At 46.3% G+C, this 26,196-nt stretch overlaps 1 protein-coding gene across 2 annotated transcripts in view; it reads right to left on the bottom strand.

Moving 5' to 3' along the window:
• The window catches only part of ASAP1 (ArfGAP with SH3 domain, ankyrin repeat and PH domain 1), a 144,884-nt gene that overhangs the window by 97,976 nt on the left and 20,712 nt on the right, over positions 1-26,196 (bottom strand). For both annotated transcript variants that reach the window (XM_028736148.2, XM_028736145.2), the window contains exon 2: positions 17,714-17,800. In XM_028736148.2, coding sequence (XP_028591981.2) covers positions 17,714-17,772 — 59 coding nt within the window. In that variant the 5' untranslated portion in view covers positions 17,773-17,800. The remainder of the gene's footprint in view (positions 1-17,713; positions 17,801-26,196) is intronic.

The raw sequence follows: 26,196 nt of genomic DNA, 5'->3' as shown, positions 1-26,196 counted from the left end.
GCATATAAATTTTGTGTTGAGTGGTAACAGAAGATACTCACTTTGATGCTTGCTTTTCAAACCTCTATTTGGCTTCTCACATAAGCTTCAGGTAGTAACTCTCAAAGCACTTTGTCTGGGAGAGAGTTTTGAAGCAAAGCTGCTGTGTGCAGTTATAGAAACTCATTTTGCAAGCGTTTGCATCCACTAATGGGGTTTCTTGTGTGTGTGAGAGAGGATGTATTAAATTCTAGGCCCAGGCTATCTGAAGGACCGTATTCTCTCATATGAACCTGCCTGGGATCTGAGATCTTGAAGGGAGGCTCTTCTCTCAGTTCCAACACCCTCACAGGAGAGGGCCTTCTTGGTGGCTGCCCCAGAATTTAGAACTCCCTCTCTAAAGAAGCTAGACTGTCTCCCTCCTTGCTCTCCTTCCACTGGTGGGTGAAAACTGTTTTATTCCAATAGGACTTTGGGAACTGTTTGTTTGTTTTTAAGGAAAGAGCTTTTATAGTGATCTGCTGTTTTTATTCTACGTATTTTAATAGATTTGTTTTTGTTGTTTTACTTATTTTAATTACTTTTTTTGCCATCCCTCCCTCCTTGGGCCAAAATAGACCTTGGCTTCAATGTGCACCTTCACTAAAAGCTAGCGCACATGTGTACATCTGTTATTCAACCAAGGTTATAATCCAGAGAGTGTTGGGGAACCTGTGGTCGTTCAGATGTTGCTGGGCTACAGCTCCCCACCATTCTTGTCCACTGGCTATGCTGGCTGATGGGAGACTCAGTGGCATAGCATGGGTTGCCAGCACCTGGGGCCGGGGCGGAGGTGAACAGACAGAGTATCCATCTACATTCAACTCTCTAATGGGGTCCATGTCACCCAGGATATTGCAGCCCCCATGCTATGACACTGATGGGAATTGTAGTCCAACAACATCCAGAGTTCCTATTCCTGATGTATTCAGAAAATGAGTGCTTATCAGACTCCGAGTGGTCTCTTGCTGGGTCATATGCAATGGAAATAAAAAAGGCAAGCAGCTTGTGGGAGATATTGAAATATATTTGGGGGACATTTCTTCTTGAAATGTCCTTTTGACCCTACTGCACATCTCCACTCTGAGAGTAGAAGACAGAAGAAATTAGCACTAGGTGGTCATATTCATTAATGTCAATCTTAGGCCGATGAGAAAGGACTGTAATTCACTTGCTCATTTGGACCCAGCTGGGACCATCCATTTCATTTCATGCAGGTCAAGCAATCAATAGCCCAGCAGGACATTCCACTGTTGCCATGACGAGATGAAACCTGTTTTGGGTAATTGCACTTTTCTTCCCTCTAGAGATGGATGAATCTGTCCGGTTCAATTTCTCTCCATTTCTCATTTTTACCAGCCTTAAATTCAGTTCGCCATGTTTCTGCATCAGTTTGTGATTTATTTATTTTAAGTTGCCTTGAAAATCCACCAGCATTTAAATGCTATACAGTGGTACCTCTGGTTAAGAACTTAATTCGTTCTGAAAAATAAGGTGCGAGACTGGCTACATTATGCTCAAATTCAAGAGGTTTTTAAGATGGATAAAAAAGTTGGTTTCCAGGTGGAAAAATCGAAATTGGAAACAGAACTATTAGAACCAAAAACTAAGATACTATCGAGAATGTATAACTTGCTGCTTAAGTGGAACACACAGGATGAGACAGTTAAATCTGCCATGATAAAATGGGCACAGGATGTGGGGCATAACATTATGTTTGAAGACTGGGAAAGGTTATGGAACACCGGAATAAAATTCACGGCATGTAGTGCCCTGAAAGAAAATATTATGAAAATGATATACCGGTGGTACATGACCCCAGTCAAGTTAGCTAAGATATATCATCTGTCTGATAATAAATGTTGGAAATGTAAGGAAGCAGAAGGGACATTTTTCCATCTCTGGTGGACCTGCCCAAAAGTGAAGGCCTTCTGGGAAATGATTTACAATGAACTGAAAAAGATATTTAGGTATACCTTCCCTAAGAAGCCAGAGGCCTTCCTGCTGGGCATGGTAGACCAGAAAGTGTCAAAGAAAGATAGAACGTTGTTTATGTATGCTACCACAGCAGCAAGAATACTCATCGCAAAGAACTGGAAGACACAAGATTTACCCACGCTGGAGGAATGGCAGACGCAGTTGATGGACTACATGGAATTAGCTGAAATGACCGGCAGAATCCGAGATTTGGATGAAGAATCAGTTGAGGGTGATTGGAAAAAATTTAAAGACTATCTGCAAAAATATTATAAGTTGTATGAATCTTAAGATAGTGCATGTTATTGGAAATGTTATGCTTTAGCAAATTTGATTAAGCAAATGGTAAAATAAGTCACAAATGAGAAAAGAAGACAAGTGAACCAAACATATTATGTTTATTTTAAAGGTATTATAATTGAGATACAACATATTGAATACGGAGACATACCGTATTTTTCGCACCATAGGACGCACTTTTTCCCCTCCAAAAATGAAGGGGAAATGTGTGTGCGTCCTATGGTGCGAATGCAGGCTTTCGCACCATGCCTGGAGAGTGAGAGGGGTCGGTGCGCACCGACCCCTCACGCTCTCCAGGCTTTTCACACCTCTCCGCAAGCAGCGGGAGCCCAGCGCTGGGCTCCCGCTGCTTGCGGAGACTTGCCTGCATGCAGAAGCCTGCGCCCGCTGAGCTCAGCGCGCCCAGGCTTCGCGGACCTCTCCGTAGGCAGCGGGACCGCTCCCGCTGCTTGCGGAGACTTGCCGGCATGCTGAAGCCTGCGCCCGCTGAGCTCAGCGCGCCCAGGCTTCGCGGACCTCTCCGCAGGCAGCGGGACCGCTCCCGCTGCTTGCGGAGACTTGCCTGCATGCCGAAGCCTGCGCCCGCTGAGCTCAGCGCGCCCAGGCTTCGCGGACCTCTCCGCAAGCAGCGGGAACGCTCCCGCTGCTTGCGGAGACTTGCCGGCATGCTGAAGCCTGCGCGCGCTGAGCTCAGCGCGCCCAGGCTTCGCGGACCTCTCCGCAGGCAGCGGGACCGCTCCCGCTGCTTGCGGAGACTTGCCTGCATGCCGAAGCCTGCGCCCGCTGAGCTCAGCGCGCCCAGGCTTCGCGGACCTCTCCGCAAGCAGCGGGAACGCTCCCGCTGCTTGCGGAGACTTGCCTGCATGCCGAAGCCTGCGCGCGCTGAGCTCAGCGCGCCCAGGCTTCGCGGACCTCTCCGCAGGCAGCGGGAACGCTCCCGTTGCTTGCGGAGACTTGCCTGCATGCCGAAGCCTGCGCCCGCTGAGCTCAGCGCGCCCAGGCTCCGCGGACCTCTCCACAAGCAGCGGGAGCGCTCCCACGGCTTGCAGAGAGCTGCCTGTTTGGGGGCTGGGGTCGGGGGAAGCTCGAGCTTCCCCCGCCCCAGCCCCGTGCCTGGGGGGGAAAAATGATTTTCCCCCCTTTATTTCCCCCCAAAAAAACTGGGTGCGCCCTATGGTCCGGTGCGCCCTATGGTGCGAAAAATACGGTAATAACTGAAAGTTGCAACAAGGTTTGAAACAAGGTAACAAATTGCTGAAATTGTTATTACAAAGAACGCAGATTTGGAAGGTGTGGGGAGGTCAAAAGAGGATTTACGGAAAGTGGAATGTTTATATATTTACAAATTCATTAAGGTTTTTTCCTTTTTTTACGTTAAAAAAAAAATCAAAAAATTGTTTCTTGTATCTGGTTCCTCCTGTACTATTTGGAATGTACAAAACTACGAAAAGAAACGCAATAAAAAATATTTAAAAAAAAAACAAAACTTAATTCGTTCTGGAGGTCCGTTCTTAACCAGAAACTGTTCTTAACCTGAGGTACCACTTTAGCTAATGGGGCCTCCTACTGCTGCCGAACGATTTTTGTTCTCATCCTGAAGCAAAGTTCTTACCCTAAGGTACTATTTCTGGGTTAGCAGAGTCTGTAACCTGACACATCTGTAACCTGAAGCATCTGTAACTTGAGGTACCACTGTGTGTGTGTGTGTGTGTGTGTGTGTGTGTGTGTACTGTGTGTGTATCTATCTATCTATCTATCTATCTATCTATCTATCTATCTATCTATCTATATCTATCATCTATCTATCTATCTATCTATCTATCTATCTATCTATCTATCTATCTATCATCTATCTATCTATATCCCCCCCCCAATAAACACAATTTACAAGCAATTTCCCTTAATATAATGCGTTTTTGGATGTTATTTCCACTAATATATGCATTTTTGTACATATTATTATGGTTGGTGAACTGCATTGTGAAATTCGGAGAAGTATGAATTTGCAAAAAACAAAACAAAACACCCCTGTGTTCCACCTATGGTTTGAGAAAGTGTGGATTAGGTAGGTTCAGATTAATAGGCAAAGTGAACGGAATTTGTCCCCTATCCCATTTTCCATGCATAGGCTTTAATTCTGCTTGAAAACCCATTGATTCATTAACTTCAGCTACAAGAAGAACTGCAGCTCTGTGGAAGAATGCAGAAGGCCTTCGATTCAAACCCTGGCATCTCCAGGTCCGGCTGCAAATGTCCCCTCTCTGCCTGAAACCCTGGAGAGCTTCTGCCAGTCAAGTGTTACCAATGTAAAACTAGATGGAGTAATGGTCTGATTCAGTGCGATGCAGTTTCCTGTGTTTAATTGATTAATCAATTAATCAGCTATACACTAGAGACCTCATTGCTTTGCTCTCCATATTCATCTCCCAGGGAAACAAAGGAGTCTGCCTTATACCAAGCCATTTGTTTTTTTAAACCCAGCGTTGTCAATTCTGACTGAGGGACACTCTCAGGTAGAGGTCTCTCCCACTACCTGCTGCCCAGTCCCCTTTAACTGCAGATCATAGAATAATTGTAGAGTTGGAAGCAACCCCTAGGGTCATCTTGAAAGACCTACATTGGCTCCCAGTACGTTTCTGAGCACAATTCAAAGTGTTGGTGCTGACCTTTAAAGTCCTAAACGGCCTCGGGCCGGTATATCTGAAAGAGCGTCTCCACCCCCATCGTTCTGCCCGGACACTGAGGTCCAGCGCCGAGGGCCTTCTGGCGGTTCCCTCACTGCGAGAAGCAAAGCCCTGTGGAACGCCCTCCCACCAGATGTCAAAGAGAACAACAACTACCAGACTTTTAGACAACATCTGAAGGCAGCCCTGTTTAGGGAAGTTTTTAATGTTTGATGTTTATTCGTGTTTTTAATATTCTGTTGGGAGCCATCCAGATGGGCAGGGTATGTATGTATGTATGTATGTATGTATGAATAAATAAATAAATAATATTGTCATCTGGTCCAACCCCCTGCAATGCAGGAATCTTACGCCCAATGTGAGCCTCAAACCCACGACCCTGAGATTAAGGGAATTTCTGCATGAAACTATATCAAGTCCTGCTGTGGCTTCCTCCCATAGATAGTCCCTCTAATCCCTGATTTTTATTTATTTATTTTTTTGTTTGTTTGTTTGTTTTGCAAATGAAATAGAAAAAGGGATTGATTTTTTAAAATCTGGCATGGCTAAATACTTGACATGCGAATGTGCTGCACCCCACCCTTTTGCTACGTTTGCCCTGTTGAAGAATTGGGCATAGATCTGTCTTGAAAAACGGGGTGCCTCATGTTTGGGATCACACAAGGTGAACTGCAATATACCTTTTCATCTTTGTCTTCTTCCTCCTCCAGTCACCTGAGCTGTGCAACACCCCCCTCTCCTTCCCACGTTCGCAAGACTAATAGGTTTCTAGCAAAGATTTAAAAAATCCAGCCCCAGGGAACTGCAGTTCTTCAGCCCACATAATCCTGCAAATTTGGATGGCTTGGTTGATTTTGCCTTTGCGAGTCGTGGTGTCCATGCCCCCATTCAGGAAAACAGTAGGGTTGTTGCTTCAGTAACGAAGCTTCTCAGACTCGGAGCGTCTATAAAAGTTGGAGGTTCCCCTCATTTCCGGCGCTCAGCCAGGCTCTGATCCACAGAGGTGCTTCCATGCTCTTCCCCTTCTCTGCAGTAGTTTCATGTATGGTATGTAATCCATTGGTACAGTCACAAGCAGCATTCCTTATTTCCCTAGAGTGGGCACAGCCAGCGAGACATCCAGAAGAAGAAGAAGAGTTTGGATTTGATATCCCGCCTTTCACTCCCTTTAAGGAGTCTCAAAGCGGCTAACATTCTCCTTTCCCTTCCTCCCCCACAACAAACACTCTGTGAGGTGAGTGGGGCTGAGAGACTTCAGAGAAGTGTGACTGGCCCAAGGTCACCCAGCAGCTGCATGTGGAGGAGCGGGGAATCGAACCCGGTTCCCCAGATTATGAGACTACCGCTCTTAACCACTACACCACACTGGCTCTCTGTCAGTGTGGTGTATCTACCAGTCAGTGTATCTTCTTTTTTCACTGGTCTGGAGCGCCCTCCCCCTGCATGTGACCTGGGAGATGGGCATGGCACTGGCTGACTCCACAAAAGAGCCGGGTCACACAGCCATTTTCTCAGTCTCGTGTCCAGTTTAGTTTTGTCTTTCTATTGTTGCTACTCTCTTGCTCCCATGCTGGTCTTCTGCAGCCATTTTGTTATCTAATGTAATTTTGCTGTCTGCGGGCTCTCAGCCAGCAGCACATGAGTTCAGACTCCATTGGAGGTTAACTCACACTCTGTTTATTATGTTTATTATGAGACGCGGGTGGCGCTGTGGTCTAAACCACAGAGCCTAGGGCTTGCCGATCAGAAGGTTGGCGGTTCGAATCCCTGCAACGGGGTGAGCTCCCGTTGCTCAATCTCTGCTCCTGCCAACCTAGCAGTTCGAAAGCACGTCAAAGTGCAAGTAGATAAATAGGTACCGCTCCGGCGGGAAGGTAAATGGTGTTTCTGTGTGCTGCTCTGGTTCGCCAGAAGCGGCTTAGTCATGCTGGCCACATGACCCGGAAGCTGTACGCCAGCTCCCTCGGCCAATAAAGCGAGATGATCGCCACAACCCCAGAATCGTCTGCGACTGAACCTAATGGTTAGGGGTCCCTTTACCTTTTCTGTTTATTATGTAACTACTAAGAAAAGCCTGCCTTTTAGGGATTTTATTGTGAACTGAAATGTGAGTAAACTTTTTGTTACTTTACTCAGAAAGCCTCTCTTGTCTTTACAGTGGTACCTCGGGTTACATACGCTTCAGGTTACATACGCTTCAAGTTACAGACTCTGCTAACCCAGAAATAGTACCTCGGGTTAAGAACTTTGCTTAGGATGAGAACAGAAATGCTTGGTAGCAGCAGGAGGCCCCATTAGCTAAAGTGGTGCTTCAGGTTAAGAACAGTTTCAGGTTAAGAACGGACCTCCGGAACGAATTAAGTACGTAACCAGAGGTACCACTGTATTCTTTTGTTGTTCTTTAGTCATTTAGTCATGTCCGACTCTTCGTGACCCCATGGACCAGAGCACGCCAGGCACTCTTGTCTTCCACTGCCTCCCGCAGTTTGGTCAAACTCATGCTGGTAACTTCGAGAACACTGTCCAACCATCTCGTCCTCTGTCGTCCCCTTCTCCTTGTGCTCTCCATCTTTCCCAACATCACGGTCTTTTCCAGGGAGTCTTCTCTTCTCATGAGGTGGCCAAAGTATTGGAGCCTCAGCTTCAGGATCTGTCCTTCCAGTGAGCACTCAGGGCTGTTTTCTTTCAGAATGTATAGGTTTGATCTTCTTGCAGTCCATGGGACTCTCAAGAGTCTCCTCCAGCCCCATAATTCAAAAACATCTATTCTTCAGCGATCAGCTTTCTTTATGGTCCAGCTCTCACTTCCATACATCACTACTGGGAAAGCCATAGTTTTAACTATATGGACCTTGGTTGGCAAGGTGATGTCTCTGCTTTTTAAGATGCTCTCTAGGTTTGTCATTGCTTTTCTCCCAAGGAGCAGGCATCTTCTTTTAAGAGGGATCAAAGGGGCCACCAGGAAATAATCTTAACTAAGAGAGTCAAAAGAATCTGCAAACCGGCTTCCAGCTATCTTGAGGGGAATTTGCTCTGCTACATAACTCACTAGCTTGAGTGAAGAAAGGGTAATATTTATTCAATATATCCTTTCCTACAATCCTTAACGTTCCCACATCATGGACACTTCAGTGGCAGCCCTGAAACTCCTGCCTGGCTGGCAACCTTCTGCTCCCGTGGTCCAGAGGGAGGTGACGTAGGTCTGAGAGCTGAGCAGGCAGCTGGTATCGGGGCCTCCGTCTGGACTGCATCAGCAACAGTCAGATCCAACTGCTCTTTGGGGTCCCTGGCAATTTGGAGATCAGTGGAGCTTGTGTGTTTCTTCAGTTCCCCCTTTAAGGAGGCGTCAGGTGGCGCTGTGGGTTAAACCACAGAGCCTAGGACTTGCCGATCAGAAGGTTGGTGATTCGAATCCCTGCAACGGGGTGAGCTCCCATTGCTTGGTCCCTGCTCCTGCCAACCTAGCAGTTCGAAAGCACGTCAAAGTGCAAGTAGATAAATAGGTACCGCTCCAGCGGGAAGGTAAACGGCATTTCTGTGTGCTGCTCTGGTTTGCCAGAAGTGGCTTAGTCATGCTGGTCACATGACCCGGAATCTGTACGCCGGCTCCCTCGGCCAATAAAGCGAGATGAGCACCGCAACCCCAGAGTCGGTCACAACCGGACCTAATGGTCAGGGGTCCCTTTACCTTTACCTTTACCTTTACCAGGTTCCAGGTCTTGGCAGGGCTGAACCCTGACACGAGAGGAGAGGCACACTCTCTGTGAGTTACTAAAGACTTCTTTGCCAGTTCCGTTCAATGTGAAAGACTACTCTCTCCTAAACAATACGACACTTCGCTTTCTGTGTGCCAGCCTGTCCAATGAGCTGAGCCTTGTGCAATGACCAAAATAAAAATTAAAAAATGGTAAATTAATAAAGCATGTTGGCTTTTTTCAAACAGGCAACTTACTTGCTGAGCAAAAGCCAACCCAATGCTAACTATTAAAGCCAAAACCAAATATTGACATCAGCGCTCATTTACTTCGAAGAAATACGTTGCGAAATGACTTCTTGCACAGACGTTTGACATTTGGGTATTCTAGGGATATCTTTGCAAGCGTTTCCTTTGATGCATAAAATGTAGGAGGCTTCTAGACAAGTCAAGGGCTCCTTTCCCTTCACCTCATATGATTCTTCTTTGCCTTCTAAATAATGCCCATTATTTTGACAAGCAGCCGGCGTGCAGGGAGGTCCCATTTATTTCTTTGTTTATGGAACGTTAAAAAATGCAGCTCTTGAAATAGCTGCTCTCAAGGCAGCGTACACACAGTGCATCGACAGCTGCTTGAAATTCAGATTCCAGCAACATAATTTTCCAGCTGATAGAGCCAGGGCCTGCCCAATACATTTTGCTGCCTGAGGCAAAGGGCAAGATGGCTCCTCCCCATTCCGTGCTAAGAAGCCAAATGGACTGGCAGCTGAATCCTACTTTGCCACGTGCAATGGAATACCTTCCTCCATTGCACCTGAGGTCAGCAGGTAGCCTAGTTTAGGGGGTATATGGCAGGCTATATGCCACACACTGCACTAATCTCTAGCAGCAGGGAATGGTCAGGGGCTCAGGAGGAAATGGATGGGGATGCTGGCCTCTGGTAGCTAATGCCTGAGGCAATTTCCGCACTCTGTCTATTGAGAGGGCCGGTTCTGGATAGAGCAGCCAATCCTATTGAGGCCCTAGTATTTTGGAAAGGCGAGATGCAATGAGCTAGCAAGCAACACAATTTCTCCTGATTGCAATTGGGTCCCTACTGTCCTAGAGTAGGGTTGCCATATTCCCAAAATTGTTGAGCTTTTTTTGGGGGGGGGGAGGGGGTGGCTCAAATTTGTAGAGCTTTACAGTGGAACCTCGTACCATACGAATTCTTCGGGTTACAAGAATTCTTCGGGATGTCCTAAGGAAAAGCAGGACATTCTGGGATCAAATCAGAAACCAAGGTGGCTTCTGTAGATCAGGGATTTTCCCTGGAAAATAGGGACACTTGAAGGATTTACACATGCTGACAGTAGGTCAGGAAAGAGCCAAAACCAAATAGGGCTCGCTATTTTTTCCTGCTGGGATGCAGGTGGCGCTATGGGTTAAACCACAGAGCCTAGGACTTGCCAATCAGAAGGTCGGCGGTTCGAATCCCCGTGACGGGGTGAGCTCCTGTTGCTTGGTCCCTGCTCCTGCCAACCTAGCAGTTCGAAAGCACGTCAAAGTGCAAGTAGATAAATAGGTGGGAAGGTAAATGGCGTTTCCGTGCGCTGCTCTGGTTCGCCAGAAGTGGCTTAGTCATGCTGGCCACATGACCCGGAAGCTGTATGCCAGCTCCCTCGGCCAATAAAGCGAGATGAGCGCCACAACCCCAGAGTCGTTCGCAACTGGACCTAATGGTCAGGGGTCCCTTTACCTTTGTTTTTCCCTGCCACCCTGCTCTTTCAGCCAGCCTCTTCTCTCTTCCTCCTCCTCTTCTTTTCTACCCTGTGGGATGCCAGCGGGAAAGGACAGATTATCCTTGCCCAGAGCTGTGAGCTAGTCCCTTTCAGAGCTTTCCTCCACGCATCTTTCCACCCTTCCATCTGTTTTGGTTTCCTCCCCCCAAAAACATTTCCACCCTCTTCCCTTCCTTCTCTCCCCCCTGTCCCCCCCACCTGCTTGAAATTAACCCATGCACAGCCCTCAGGCAGCACGCGACCCACCCCTGCACTAACGCATGACACCCCCACTGTGATGCAACCCCTGAGGTTGGCTGAGCGCTCTCTGCGCCTGCCATGTATTTGTAAGAAATAGTCTCCAGCTGTGCTTCAGCATGAGCCACCGAAACAACACCCCCAACTTTCTTTTTCTCGGCGTGTGCCTATTTTAGATACACCCACCAGCTGATTTGATATTTAAAGCACTGATCTGCAGGGGACGGGGAAGTGGTGGTGGTGGGGTGAGCCGAGGTGGTGGAACAGGGAGTGGGGGGAGGCGGGTTGGGACTTAACAATCAGATGCAGGGAAACGGGCATGCTATTTCGGAAACTGCCAAGTGCCAAATTGGGAGTGTTCGAGTCGTAAAGCGGGACCGTGAATGAAAGGCCCATTTAACGTGAACGCAAAGGAGGAGGTCTGCAGAAGGAGGCCATTGTTTTTCCCCACGATAGATGACATTTCGCTAATGCTAACTCTTTAAAATGCCAGTTTGAGGGTGGGGATGGAGACTCCTTGCTAAACAGCTGCTAGGGGTGATGAGAGGCTAGAAGTCTCTGAGTCAGAGGGCCGAGGAAGGGCAAAGTCTGCAAGGAGCAAAGGTGCAAGAAGGCAGACTGAGCTATCATTACATATCTAAGAGATTGAGGTTGAATCCTGACAAGGCAGAAGTACTGTTTTGGGGGCACAGGGTGTGGGCGGGTGTGGTGGACTCCCTGGTCCTGAATGGGGTAACTGTGCACCTGAAGCACCGGATGTGCAGCCTGGGAGTAATTCTGGACTCACAGCAGTCCATGGAGGCACAGGTTAATTCTGTATCCAGGGCGGCTGTCTACCAGCTCCATCTGGTACGCAGGCTGAGACCCTACCTGCCCACAGACTGTCTCGCCAGAGTGGTGCATGCTCTAGTTATATCCCGCTTAGACTACTGCAATGCGCTCTACGTGGGGCTACCTTTGAAGGTGACCCGGAAACTACAACTAATCCAGAATGTGGCAGCTAGACTGGTGACTGGGAGTAGCCGCCGAGACCATATAACACCAGTCCTGAAAGACCTACGTTGACTCCCAGTACATTTCTGAGCACAATTCAAAGTGTTGGTGCTGACCTTTAAAGCCCTAAACAGCTTCGGCCCAGTATACCTGAAGGAGTGTCTCCACAGCCATCATCCAGCCCGGACACAGAGATCCAGCTCTGAGGGCCTTCTGGCAGTTCCCTCACTGCGAGAAGTGAGGTTACAGGGAACCAGGCAGAGTGGGTATTGGCGCCCATCCTGTGGAATGCCCTCCCATCAGATGTCAAGGAAATAAACAACTATCTGACTTTTAGAAGACACCTGAAGGCAGCCCTATTTAGGGAAGTTTTTAATGTTTGATGTTTTGTGGTGTTTTTAATATTCTGTTGGGGGCCGCCCAGAGTGGCTGGGGTATAAATAATAATAAATTAATATTATTACAGTGGTACCTCAGGTTACATACGCTTCAGGTTACATACGCTTCAGGTTACAGACTCCACTAAACCAGAAATAGTATCTCGGGTTAAGAACTTTGCTTCAGGATGATAACAGAAATCGTGCTCCGGCGGCAGCGGGAGGCCCCATTAGCTAAAGCAGTGCTTCAGGTTAAGAACAATTTCAGGTTAAGAACGGACCTCCGGAACGAATTAAGTTCTTAACCTGAGGTACCACTGTATTAGGAAGAAATTTCTGACTGTAAGTGTTGTTCCATGGACTGCTCTCCACCGACGACAAAAAGCAACAACAAGAAACCCAACAACAACAAGCGATCCGGGAAAGGAAGCCAAGCTCCTAGCTCTGCATGTGATAAAGCTGACTGATCTGCTGATTCAGTTTTGCCTTTGTGTTTTGATGTTGTCATGCGAGAGCCAGCCCCGCTGACAAACGCATTGTGGCATGCCAGCCTCGCGGGGAGAACAATCAGCAGTAAGGCTGGTGCTTTGGAACCTCGGTATCCGGAAAGGAAACCGAGAGCACAGCAAATCGGAAAGAAATGCCGGAACATCGGGGGAGAGGGAATGTGCTTGGGGAAGGAAAAGATGGAACGGTTTTCAGCCGTTGATCACGGCTCCTTGTCTCCAAGGGCCTTGGGCAGTGGGAAGGGAATAATAATAATAATAATAATAATAATAATAATAATAATAATAATCAGTAATAGAGGGAGCAACAATAATAGCAACTTTCATGATGCATGGTGAGACTGTAATGCAGAAAATAACCCTTGTTGATAAGAGGAAAAGCGGGGAGGACGAGCAGGCAGTGTTGCCAGATTATGGGTTGTATCGAGTGCTGCTATTCCGCTCATGCAAGAAAACACACACACACGAAGCAACTATATACAATATGGTGGAGATAACTCAGTTGGTTAGAGCATGGTGCTGATAACGCCAAGGTTGCAGGTTCAATCCCCATACGGGATAGTTCCATATTCCTTCATTGCAGGGAGTTGGATTAGATGAAACTTGGAGTTCCTTCCAGCTCTTTGATTCTATGAATTCCTTCCTTCTACCAGGTATAGGGAGCCTTTGGCCCTGCAGGTGTTTGCTGAACTACAACTCCCATCAGCCCTAGCAAGTATGGCCAATGGCCAGGAATGACGGGAGGCATAGTTCAGATAAAAGGCTCCCACACCTGCTTCTATGAATATCCGAACCAAGGTTTCTGGAGGAACTATCAAGAGTACCTATGTTAACACGGGGGATTAGTTAATGAGTATCTTAAGTAACATTCTCCGGAGCCTGGGCAGCTCACTGATTTTAATTAAAAAGAGAGAGAGGGAGCTAGTAATGTATTACTGTTCAACACACGAAGCCACGAAGGATATTGCAATAATTGGCAGGCTGAAAAGCAGCTGGTATATGAGGATTGTGCAGGAAAAACAACCAAGACAGCTCATCAAGCCATATTGCAAATATTTCAATATTTTCAGTCTCATTTATCGCCCATCTGTATCTGGGAAAGTATCCAGATCATACACCCCAAGCAATGAAACACCAATTAATGGCCTTGTTTGTTTGCTTTGATATAAAAGATTGCTGCTTCAGGACCTCAGCGGGAGGAGAGTCACTTCTTGAGGACCAGATGCGATGGCTTAGCTCAGACATCTCGTCCAAGCAAGGTTATGGGATACTTTTGGAATGGTGTCTGCACTGATAGACAATAATTTGGACTGGTCATGTTGTGCGGGTGCCTGATGATCGTCTTCCAAAGCAACTACTCTATTCCAAACTTAAAAATGGAAAGTGTAATGCTGGTGGTCAACAAAAGAGGTTTAAAGACTCTCTCAAGGCAAATCTTTAAAAAATGTAGTATAAACACCAACAACTGGGAAACACTGGCCTGCGAGCGCTTCAATCGGAGAACAACGCTTACCAAAGGTGTCATGGGCTTTGAAGACACTCGAACTCAGGACACAAGGGAGAAATGTGCTAGGAGGAAGGCATGCTTGGCAAATCCACACCGTGACCAGCTCCCACCTGGAAACCAATGTCTCCACTGTGGAAGGACGTGTGGATCCAGAATTGGCCTCCACAGTCACTTACGTACTCATTGTTAAAACCATGTTTATGGAAGACAATCTTACTCAGCTACGAGTGATTGCCGAAGAAGAGAATTTGCGATCAGCTGGCAGACCAGAATGAAACTCATAGCATGAACTGGGTTTGCAAATTGTGGTTTGGGCTAGCTATGCCAGGCCGCACCTCCCATTAGCAGAGTGAGCTGGTTCAACATCCAAACCCTCCAAGTGCCCCTATTTCCCAGGGACACTCCCATATTTACAGAAGCCATCCCAGTTTCTGATTTGATCCCAGAATGTCCTTAGGACGTCCCTGTTTTCATTGGAGAATTGGGGGGGGGGGGTATGGAGTTACGTGACCCCTGAGACAAGGAGATAAGTAACTACACAACCTTTAGAAGACACCTGAAGGCAGCCCTGCATTGTTGTTGTTGTTTAGTCATTTAGTCGTGTCCGACTCTTCGTGACCCCATGGACCAGTGCACGCCAGGCACTCCTGTCTTCCACTGCCTCCCACAGTTTGGTCAGACTCATGTTTGTAGCTTCGAGAACACTGTCCAACCATCTTGTCCTCTGTTGTCCCATTCTCCTTGTGCCCTCCATCTTTCCCAACATCAGGGTCTTTTCCAGGGAGTCTTCTCTTCTCATGAGGTGGCCAAAGTATTGGAGCCTCAGCTTCAGGATCTGTCCTTCCAGTGAGCACTCAGGGCTGATTTCCTTCAGAATGGATAGGTTTGATCTTATTGCAGTCCATGGGACCCTCAAGAGTCTCCTCCAGCACCATTATTCAAAAGCATCAATTCTTCGGCAATCAGCCTTCTTTATGGTCCAGCTCTCACTTCTATACATCACCACTGGGAAAACCATTCCATTATGGTTATGATTATACCCAGCCCATCTGACTGGGTTGCCCCAGCCACACTAGGTGGCTTCCAACATATGTATATATAAAACACAATAAAACATTAAACATTGGAGGTAGAATGACCATCTTTCATGGATGCTTTATCTGAGATTCCTGCATTGCAGGGGGTTGGACTAGATGACCCTTGGGTCCCTTCCATGTCTATGGTTCTATGATTCTATGATTAAAGAACTTCCTTATGCAGGGCTTGCTGCCTTTGTCCATGAAGTTTTCTTGGCAGGGATACTGGAGTGGCTTGCCAGTTCCTGCTCCAGGTGGATCACGTTTGGTCAAAACTCTCCACTATGACCTGTCCATCTTGGGTGGCCCTGCACGGCATAGCTCATAGCTTCTCTGAGTTATTCAAGCCCCTTTGCCATGGCAAGGCAGTGATCCATGAAGGGGATCACATGAAGGAGAGTCCCACGGACTGCAAGATGATCAAACACACCCATTCTTAAGGAAATTAGCCCTGAGTGCTCACTGGAAGGAGGCAGTGGAAGACAGGAGTGCCTGGCGGGCTCTGGTCCAGGGGGTCACGAAGGGTCGGACACGACTAAACAACAACAAAATTTTCATCGGAGAAATGTTGGAGGGTATGTACATCAACCTACATGACTCTCCCTAATCCTCCACCCTGAGAAGCAAGGGGAATTTCCTGCCATGCCAAAACACTCCAGGAGTATGTAAAGCACTACCACTGAGGGGTGTGTCCTTAGGAGAGCTCCGTAAATCTGACCCAGAGGCCTAGAGGGCTGCATTCAGCCTGAGGCCGCCCATCCTTGGCTAGAGATACATTTTTCTCTGGCTGCCCAGCCCAGCAGAGAGCCAAACCCATACCTTCCAAAACTCCACAGATGAAAATCGGGACGCAAGAGTGCAGCACCGAAAAAGTGTGTCTTTCAGTGCTACGCTCTCACCCAAGTCAGCTGGCTCACGTGAGAGCGCGACACCATTACAAGCTGCCGATTCATCCTGGAGCATTTGGGGATCAAATCAGAAACCAGGACAGCAGCAACAACAACAACAACAACAACAGCAACTTATTTATACCCTGCACATCTGGCTGGGTTTCCCCAGCCACTCTGGGCAGCTCCCAACAGAATATTAGAAAGACGATAAAAGATCAAACATTAAAAACTTCCCTAAACAGGGCTGCCTTCAGATGTCTTCTAAAAGTCAGGTAGTTGTTTATTTCCTTGACATCTGATGGGAGGGAGTTCCACAGGATGGGCGCCACCACCGAGAAGGCCCTCTACCTGGTTCCCTGTAACCTCACTTCTCAGAGGGAGGGAACTGCCAGTAGGCCCTCAGGGCTGGATCTCAGTGTCCGGGCTGGACAATGGGGGTGGGCCGAGGCCGTTTAGGGCTTTAAAGGTCCGCACCAACACTTTGAATTGTGCTCGGAAACATACTGGGATGGCTTCTGTAATTCCAGGAACGTCCTGTCAAAACAGGGAGTTGGAGGGTATGCTAACTCTGTGGTAAGTTGTTTCTTTTTACCGTTCCATATGACAACAGGTTAAAGGTTTGTGGGTTTGATGCTAGGGGCAGAAGGTGCTGATTTTACATTTTGGCAGTGGTTTTGGATTTTAAAATGTATTTCAATTAATTGATTGTGATTTTATGTAAACTGTGTTATTTTTACTGTTGTTAGCCACTCTGAGCCCAGCTTCGGCTGGGGAGGGCGGGATATAAATAAAATATTATCATTATTATGAAACATCCTAACTTCACACTTCAATCCAGAGGAAGTCCCATCACAACCTTACCATTCTTTTTCGTTTGTTGTTAGGGGACGTCAGTTTGCGACGCCCACGTTAAGCGGGTTGTTGCTCAAGTGACTTTCACAAAGTACACGACGGACTTTAAATTAGGTTTCGGGGTGGGCACACGCCATTCAGAGAACGAACACAAAAGCTTATTAAGGCTATGGTGGGCCGTTCTGCATTCTCCAAGGTTGGAAGGGGAGGAGAGAACAGGCTTGACAAACCTCCGTCTTGTGACATTCTCAAGAATGTTTCACATTGACTGTGTTCTGATAAGGAATGTGTACAATTTGCAAAGGTTTAATGAATGGGGCATTCTTACAGCAGCAAATTAAACTCGTGCCCTCCAACAATTATCCGACGAAAATAGGGATGTCCTATGCAATTATGATGGTGATGATGATGATGGTAATGATTTGAATATTTATACCCCACTCATCTGACTGAGTTGCCCCAGCCATTCTAGGTGGCTTCCAACATATATAAAAACACAGTAAGATATGAAATATTTAAAAAAAACAACTCCCCTATACAGGGCTGCTTTCAGATGTCTTCTAAAGGTTGTATAGTTATTTATCTCCTTGGCTCATTCATACTGGACTGCAAAACACACCATAGGGGAGTGGGGTTGTGTTTGCAAGCCAGTCATTATGCCTCAGCTTGCTGTCTGTAAAATGGGCGTGATAATTAACAAATTTGCAGGGATTTAGGGAGACTTGTTAGGACTGCAAAACACTTTTACAAGTCTAGTGGGATGTTAAAAAAAGGAAGAAAACTGAATCAGCTTGGCTTTTCCCGTCCCCTTGTTTTCTTACCGGTTCCATAATGAATCCCTAGAGGAAAAGCTCGAAAGCCGGGAGGCTGAAGATCTCATGTCTCATCTGTCACCACAAGAACGTTACCTACACAAATAAGGGGAAAAAATAAAATAAGAGGGGCAAAGTAATTAAAAGGAAACAGAAGATATAAAGAAGAACAAACAAACAAGCACACATACAACGTACCCTTGTCAAATCTCCCCTTTTATAAATGAACAAGCAGGAACAGGACCGAAAGCGTCAGGAATGCAACTGCAACAGAAATCGCTGCCAAGCAGTTTGACATAAAAGTTACTCTGAAGCAAACAATTAGACTTGTTCCATTGTAGTTGACACAGCAATTTTCTTCTCAACATGGTAGCAATCGCTTAAATTATGACCGCTTCACACTTAAGAATGTATGAATGTATGAAGAAAAATGATGCCCTGAAGCGAGCGGGTTGGGGAATTACTACAGACTGAAGCTGCGTACACACTCCTGTTTAATCTGCATCTAGTGTGCTCCCACCACTGATTTGGTAAACAGGGTACCCAGGACATTGACCACAATCTATATCTATCCTGTATCTACCTTGGCGTTTGTGATGAAATGCTGTGTTTCGATGCTTCCACTGTCAAAGCACCTTCGACCCCTGAGGGATAGCTCGGTTGGTAGTGCGTGCGCCTTTCAATCTCAAAGTCATGGGTTCAAGCCCCACGTAATAATAATAATAATAATAATAATAATAATAATAATAATAATTTATTTTTTATACCCCGCCCATCTGGCTGGGTTTCCCCAGCCACCCTGGGCGTCTTCCAACAAAGTATTAAAATACAGTGGTCTGTTAAATATTAAAAGCTTCCCTAAAGAGGGCTGCCTTCAGATGTCTTCTGAATGTAAGGTAGTTGTTTATCGCTTTGACATCTGGTGGGAGGGCGTTCCACAGGGCGGGTGCCACTACCGAGAAGGTCCTCTGCCTGGTTCCCTGTAACTTGGCTTCTCGCAGTGAGGGAACCGCCAGAAGGCCCTCGGCGCTGGACCTCGGTGTCCGGGCAGAAAAATGGGGGTGGAGACGCTCCTTCAGGTATACAGGACCGAGGCCTTTTAGGGCTTTAAAGGTCAGCACCAACACTTTGAATTGTGCTTGGAAACATTGGGCAAAAGGTTCCTGCATTGTAGGGAGTTGGACCAGATGATCCTCGGGGTCTCTTCCAACTCTACGATTCTATGACTCTCAGCAGAGAAAAAGAACAACCTGGCTGAGTTTTATGCCGAAAATGTGTACACACAGCTTTTAGCTCCTAGAGACTGCCCAGCTGGACAATCATTCTGACTTCCTGGGAACTGTAATTCTGTAAAGGAAGCTCAGGATTTCTAAAAGAAGCCACGATGTTGCAGAGCAGCGGTGGATAATCTTTGTGGGCTTCCAGATGTTTGTTGAACTACAACTTCCATCAGCCAAAGCTGACATGGCCAATGTCAGGGATGATGGGAGTTGGAGTCCAACAAATATCTGGAGGGCCTCAGGTTCTCCATCCTTGTTCTAAAGACTCACATTGAAAGCTCTCTCATTCCTCTCTCCCTCTGTCCCCTCTCAAGTGTGTCATTTCCCTTTTCCCCTTTGTTTTTTTTCTAATCACATTTATGTACAACAGGCATGGCCAAACGTGGCCCTCCAGCTGTCTTGGGACTACAATTCCCATCACCCCTACCACTGGTCCTGTTAGCTAGGGATGATGGGAGTTGTAGTCCCAAAACAGCTGCAGGGCCAAATTTGGCCATGCCTGATGTACAGTGTAATCCTTTGTGTGCTTTACTGAGTTCAATGAAGACTTAGTCCTATTGAGTAACCTTACTCCCAGGTAAGCAGATATGATTGCAGCAGTGTTTACTGCCTCTGTATGATAAATTTATATTCCACCTTTCTTTAAAATGCTTTAAAATGAAAAAGCAAGTCAATGCAGAATACAAAAAATCAAATGCCCATAAAACCAATGACAAATCTAAAAGTATGTTTACTCATGTTTACGCATGTATGTTTACTCAAAAGTAAGTCCCAATGTGTTCAATGGAGATTAGTCCCAGGAAAAGGTGTGTAGGATTGGTGCCTTGGAAGCAATGAAAGGAGCCTTAAAAATGCAACAGTCTTTGCAGCCTGTCCAAAATGAGCAGTGAGCAGGAGGCCTCCTTTGGCAGACTATTACACAGCATGGGTGCCACGACTAAAAAGGCCCTGAGGACACACCATATTTCTGAAAGTTGAAGGGACCTGAGGCAGGACCTCAAATGATAAACAAAGCTGCCAGAGAAGGTTCCTTTGAAGGAAGACAATTCTTGAGATACTCTTGTCCCAGGCTGTTTATGGATTTAGAGGACAAAACTAATACCTTGAACAAAGCCCAGAAACAATTTAGTGGTCGGCAAAGTGGAAACAAAATCACTGTAATGTTATCTGATCGTCTGGCTCCAGTCAAAAGTCTGCCAGCTGCATTGTGCCACTAATTAAAGCTTTCAGGTGGTCTTCAAAATCAGTCCCAAGATCAGTTGGGTACATTGCAGTAGTCTAACCTGAAAGTTACTGAAACATAGATGACTTAGGCTCAGCAAACCACAGTTTGCCAGTTCTGGCGTCAGTGTTTTGTTTCCCAATCCTGAAACTGGAATTATGGTTTGAAGTGGGTTTACAGATGATAGATTGGAAGCAGTAGTAGCCACAGAGTTGATAATGTGAGACCATAAGTTGGCACAACGAGAACGAGTCCTGTGCTCATGTCATCCCTATGCTCAATAAGTTCTACTCTCTCCTGGCATGATCTGATAAATTCACTACTTCTGGGTTTGATGGTACATCTGAACTGGAAACTATGGTTTGCTCTAGTCTTCCAAACTATATTTGCGGCTGGCTTTCAATCAAGCCCAGCAGTTTCCTGGTTCAGTTGTAATGACAAACCTCTGGTTTGCAGCACACCAGGAACCAACTGTGAGAACACAGAGAGCCTCAGACTCCTAATCTTTGCTTTACAGGGTTGTTGTACTGATAAAAAGGGATAAGTCAAGTTCTCCCATGCTGAGTTCTTTGCAGAAAGGTTACAGTGCTAATAGGATACTTGAACATATTTCTGCATCTTCGTTGATTATCATAATTGTATGTTTCAAGGGAAAGGGTGGAGACTTTCACTTTAATTCAGCACTAAAAGACTTGGTTGGTTAAATCTATTCATCATAGATTGTAAAATGTGGATTTTAAAACACAGTTTTAATGAAATCCCCGGGGAAAGGGTGTTCAGTGCTAAAGGAATTATTGTTGTTGTTTAGTCGTTTAGTCGTGTCCGACTCTTCGTGACCCCACGGACCAAAGCACGCCAGGCACTCCTGTCTTCCACCGCCTCCCGCAGTTTGGTCAGGCTCATGTTTGTAGCTTCGATAACACTATCCAACCATCTCATCCTCTGTCGTCCCCTTCTCCTTGTGCCCTCCATCTTTCCCAACATCAGGGTCTTTTCCAGGGAGTCTTTTCTTCTCATGAGGTGGCCAAAGTATTGGAGCCTCAACTTCACGATCTGTCCTTCCAGTGAGCACTCAGGTCTGATTTCCTTAAGAATGGATGCGTTTGATCTTCTTGCAGTCCATGGGACTCTCAAGAGTCTCCTCCAGCACCATAATTCAAAAGCATCAATTTTTCGGCGATCAGCCTTCTTTATGGTCCAGCTCTCACTTCCATACATCTCCTTCATGGATCACTGCCTCTCCTTCATGGATCACTGCCTTGCCGTGGCGAAGGGGCTTGAATAACTCAGAGAAGCTATGAGCTATGCTGTGCAGGGCCACCCAAGATGGACAGGTCATAGTGGAGAGTTTTGACCAAACGTGATCCACCTGGAGCAGGAACTGGCAAGCCACTCCAGTATCCCTGCCAAGAAAACTCCATGGACAAAGACAACAGGCATATAAAAGGAATTATTACTGTTATTAAAAGCAATCCACTGACATCTCTTTGTTCAGGCAATGGATCTCAGGTGTTCCACCGAACAGATGCCTTCTCTGCGTTCTGCCGATAAAGGAGAAAACCATTATCTTCATCCGCTAATCTCTAGACATCCTCTGCATCGATGCCGTTCTTATAATTATTTTAATTGGATGAGTAAGCAATTAATTGGCTGTCAGGCAAGGCGTTCCGTCAGTTCAGAAGCTTTTAATTGGCTTGCAGCTTTATTCTCAAAATATAGGGCGCATGATTTAAGTGCTCAGTTACGCAATCAAAACTCGGAGGCTGTTATCCTGGAGCTCTTACTTCTAGATGAATCACCCATTTGTAGCAGGGCTGGGGAAATGTGAGGCCCTCCAGATGTTGCTGGACTACAGAACCCATCAGTCCTGGCTGCTGCTTATGCTGGCCAACAGATTGCTCTGATAGTAGAAGCAATGTAGCAGCTATTGGTAGCCTTCCCATCATGTTCCAGTCTTGTCCTTGGATGTTCTATATATATCATTTTTATTAAATTTTCTGAAATATACTCGGAGTCGAGTGTGGCTTTCAGCTCATAGTAGTGAGGGGGAATGGAAGTTCCCCCCAAATGTCTGCTTTATATACATTATTTACACAATGGGCCCCACGTGATTGGCTAATTCCGGGATTCTCCTGTAGGCCAATCAGGTTGCGGATTCACTTCCACCTGGAGCTGGATTGGGTGGCTCCTGCGGACCAATCAGACTGCTGCATTCTGGATCCTCTTGTTCTAGGTCCAATCAGACTGCTGCATTCTGAACCCTATTGTTCTAAGACCAATCAGACTGCTGCATTCTGAATCCTATTGTTTTAGGACCAATCAGACAGCTGCATTCTGAATCCTATTGTTCTAGGACCAATCAGACTGCTGCGTTTTCCTCCAAACCAACCTCAATCTGAATTGAGGACGGTGCAAACAATCTAGCTGCCTTTCAAACCATTATAAACAGCCCCACTCCTCATTCAGCTGTTGTTGGGGCTCCTCTGCTCTCAGTTTTTCCTTCCTTCAGAATGGGAAATCTTCACCGGAAGGAATCTGAGTGATGCCAAAGAGATTTTTTATGAAGATTTCTGCACACCATCCTTCAAACCTCAGACAGGCAAATTCTTTCTTCCCCTTACAGTAGGACTGTCAAGTCGCGGACTCTTTTTTTGATTACCTTGTCCTCTGATTCACCCCTTGAGCCTGTGAGCAAATCAGAGGTTACAATGAGTTCAGAGACTGCTATCTTAGTAGAACTGGTTGCATCAATCGCCTATTCTTTGACATCTTCATAATCTGTAACTGCCTAGACATCTGGTCCAAGGCCTTATTCGAGTGTTTTATTCCTCTTCATTTAGCTGCAATGACCAAACATCTGTGTGGAATATTCAGGGACCCCTCTAGACTGGTGGTTTTTGATGGATGTGTCGTGCAACGTGTTGCATTAGTGTGTTTGGTGGATTTATACTGGATCGTCCAAACACCATTCTGCCTTATTAGTTCTTCTGCGATGCTTTTCTGGTGCTGCTGCATTAGGGAGCCAGTGTGGTGTAGTGGTTAAGAGTGGTGGACTCGTAATCTGGTGAACCGGGTTCGCTTCCCCGCTCCTCCACATGCAGCTGCTGGGTGACCTTGGGTTAGTCACACTTCTCTGAAGTCTCTCAGCCTCACTCACCTCACAGAGTGTTTGCTGTGGGGGAGGAAGGGAAAAGGAGATTGTTAGCCGCTTTGAGACTCCTTAAGGAGAGTGAATGGCGGGATGTCAAGTCCAAACTCTTCTTCTTCTTCAAGGCTCAGCAATCTCTTGCCTTCCAGGTGTTATTGGAGAAGAAACTTAGTAACCTTGGGGCATCCTTGCACTGTAGCATGGGAGCAAGACACACACATACACACTAGAACAGGGGTCTGCAACCCGCGGCTCTGGAGCCGCATGTGGCTCTTTTACACCTTTGCCGCGGCTCCAGGATGGATACTAGCGAGGGGAGGAGGCGCATTGTGCGCCCCGACACTCCCCACTGTGGCGGGCGCTGTACTGGCTGTGACGTCGCATGGGGGCAGTGCGTGCGTTAGTCACGCACCGTCCCGACGTCACCTTCCCGCCCACTGTCGGGATCGGAGGGCAGCGGCGTGCATGCTTTAAATGTCGCAATGGTTTTGCGGTTCCCAGGTTTTTTTTCCCTTCGGAAACGGGTCCAAGTGGCTCTTTTTGTCTTAAAGGTTGCAGACCCCTGCACTAGAACATCTGAACAACTTGCAACCTTGGCGTTATCAGCACCATGCTCTAACCAACTGAGCTAACTTGTGAGGAGTAGTAGTAGTAGTAGTAGTAGTAGTAGTAATAATAATAATAATAATAATAATAATAATAATAATAATAATAATAATTTTATTATTTATACCCCCACACATCCGGCTGGGTTTCAGCACCATATGCCTTACAGCACATATAGAAGCAGAGTAAAACGTCAAACATTTTAAATCACAAATAAACAATAAAAAGGGTGTCTAGAGGGGGCCAGGTGTGTTATTAACTGTTGGGTTCATTTGCAGAGATTGTATGAACTTTCTCAGATACAGTGGTATCTCGGGTTAAGAACTTAATTCGTTCTGGAGGTCCGTTCTTAACCTGAAACTGTTCTTAAGCTGAGGTACCACTTTAACTAATAGGGCCTCCTGCTGCCGCCGCGCCGCTGCCATGCAATTTCTGTTCTCATCCTGAAGCAAAGTTCTTAACCCGAGGTACTATTTCTGGGTTAGCAGAGTCTATAACCTGAAGCGTCTGTAAGCTGAAGCATCTGTAACCCAAGGTACCACTGTATGGGGTAAGGAGTCTATGCCCAATCCTGATGTTGTTAAGACTCCAAATCCCATCAGCCCCAGCCATCGTGGCCAAATGCTGAGAATGCTGGGAATTGTAGTCTATCAGCATTTGGAGGGCCACAAATTCCTAGTCCCTGTTTAGATGTTGCTCATTACTATTTCATTGAATCTGTGCTTTACAGTTTTTTCTTTTAAAATGAAAGGTGGCCTGTATTCATCCTATTGTTCCTTATGAAATCCTGTCTTTGGATGCGTTTTCCTCCAAACCAACCTCAGTCTGAATTGAGGAGGGTGCAAACAATCTAGCTGCCTTTCAAAGCATTATAAACAGCCTCACTCCCCATTCAGCTGTTGTTGGGGGTCCTCTGCTCTCAGTTTCCCCTTCCTTTAAAACAGTTGTACTTCTGCAAATCCCAGGGTCCCCCCAAACTTGCTCTTGTGTGCAGAAAGTGGGCTTTTGGCCGCGTAAGCAATGGACCTCAGAGCCTGAGCGTCAGACATAGAGGAAATGCTTTCGTTACTGTCCTCTCTAATACTGAACAGCCTGCTTTCTTGGCAACGCTGAACTGGAGTTAGCCAAGACAGAAAAAACGGTATCGGGTCCATGTTAACTTTGTTGCTACAGTACTGTCTGCCGCTGTGCCAGAAAAACAACTCCCTTTTGTCCCTAAACAATGGCTTGAATCACAGAGTTTTGACCTTGATATATAATGCAAGTACCGAGTAATTACAGTACTGCTTTCTATGTAAGCAAACAATTCCGTCTATAAAGGTTGGAGTGCGGCTGTTTTCAACAAATGTTTTGTGTGTGTGTGTGTGTGTGTGTGTGTGTGTGTGTGTAGAGAAACATCATTTATACTCTGAAGATGTCAGAGCATAGGAGTGGGGAATTTTCAGAGATGAAAAGAAAATATCAATTATGGAGATGCAATTTGCGGCTAGCATCTGGTGCTCTGAGTGGTGGGGTAAGTGGTAAAAAAATGTAATATGGTCCCCAGGGATGAACGGGAGAGGGGGAAGGGGAGGTGCGACTTAGAGGAAGAGCACATGATCTGCAAACAGAATGTGCTGGGTTCAATCTCCAGTTAGGAATGGGAGAACCCATTTTCTCATTTTTCCATCCTTAAATTTAAAGCTCTAAACGGCCTCGGTCCTGTATACCTGAAGAAGCATCTCCACTCTCATCATCCAGCCTGGACACTGAGGTCCAGCGCCGAGGGCCTTCTGGTGGTTCCCTCGCTGCCAAGAAGTGAGGTTACAGGGAACCAGGCGGAGGGCCTTCTCGGTAGTGGCACCCGCCCTGTGGAAGGCCCTCCCAGCAGATGTCAAGGCAATAAACAACTGTTTTACTTTTAAAAGGCAACTGAAGGCGGCCCTGTTTAGGGAAGTTTTTAATGTCTGATGCTGTATTGTTTTTAATATTCAGTTGGAAGCCGCCCAGAGTGGCTGGGGAAACCCAGTCAGATGGGTGGGGTATAAATAAATTATTATTATTATTATTATTATTATTATTATTATTATTATTATTATTATTTTATTTCAGTTTTCCACATTTCCAAATCAGTTTAGAACTTTGTTTGTGTCAAGTTTATCCTCAGGCTTGTGTGCAATTTTGTCAGATTTACACTTTTTTTGCAAAGCGATTGTCACTCGCGCATGCATTTTAATGCACAAATCCATGTGTTTTC

This window comes from Podarcis muralis, chromosome 8 (assembly GCF_964188315.1).
Source record: "Podarcis muralis chromosome 8, rPodMur119.hap1.1, whole genome shotgun sequence".
In the NCBI taxonomy this organism is placed as follows: domain Eukaryota; kingdom Metazoa; phylum Chordata; class Lepidosauria; order Squamata; family Lacertidae; genus Podarcis; species Podarcis muralis.
This window is presented reverse-complemented; position numbering and strand designations above follow the sequence as displayed.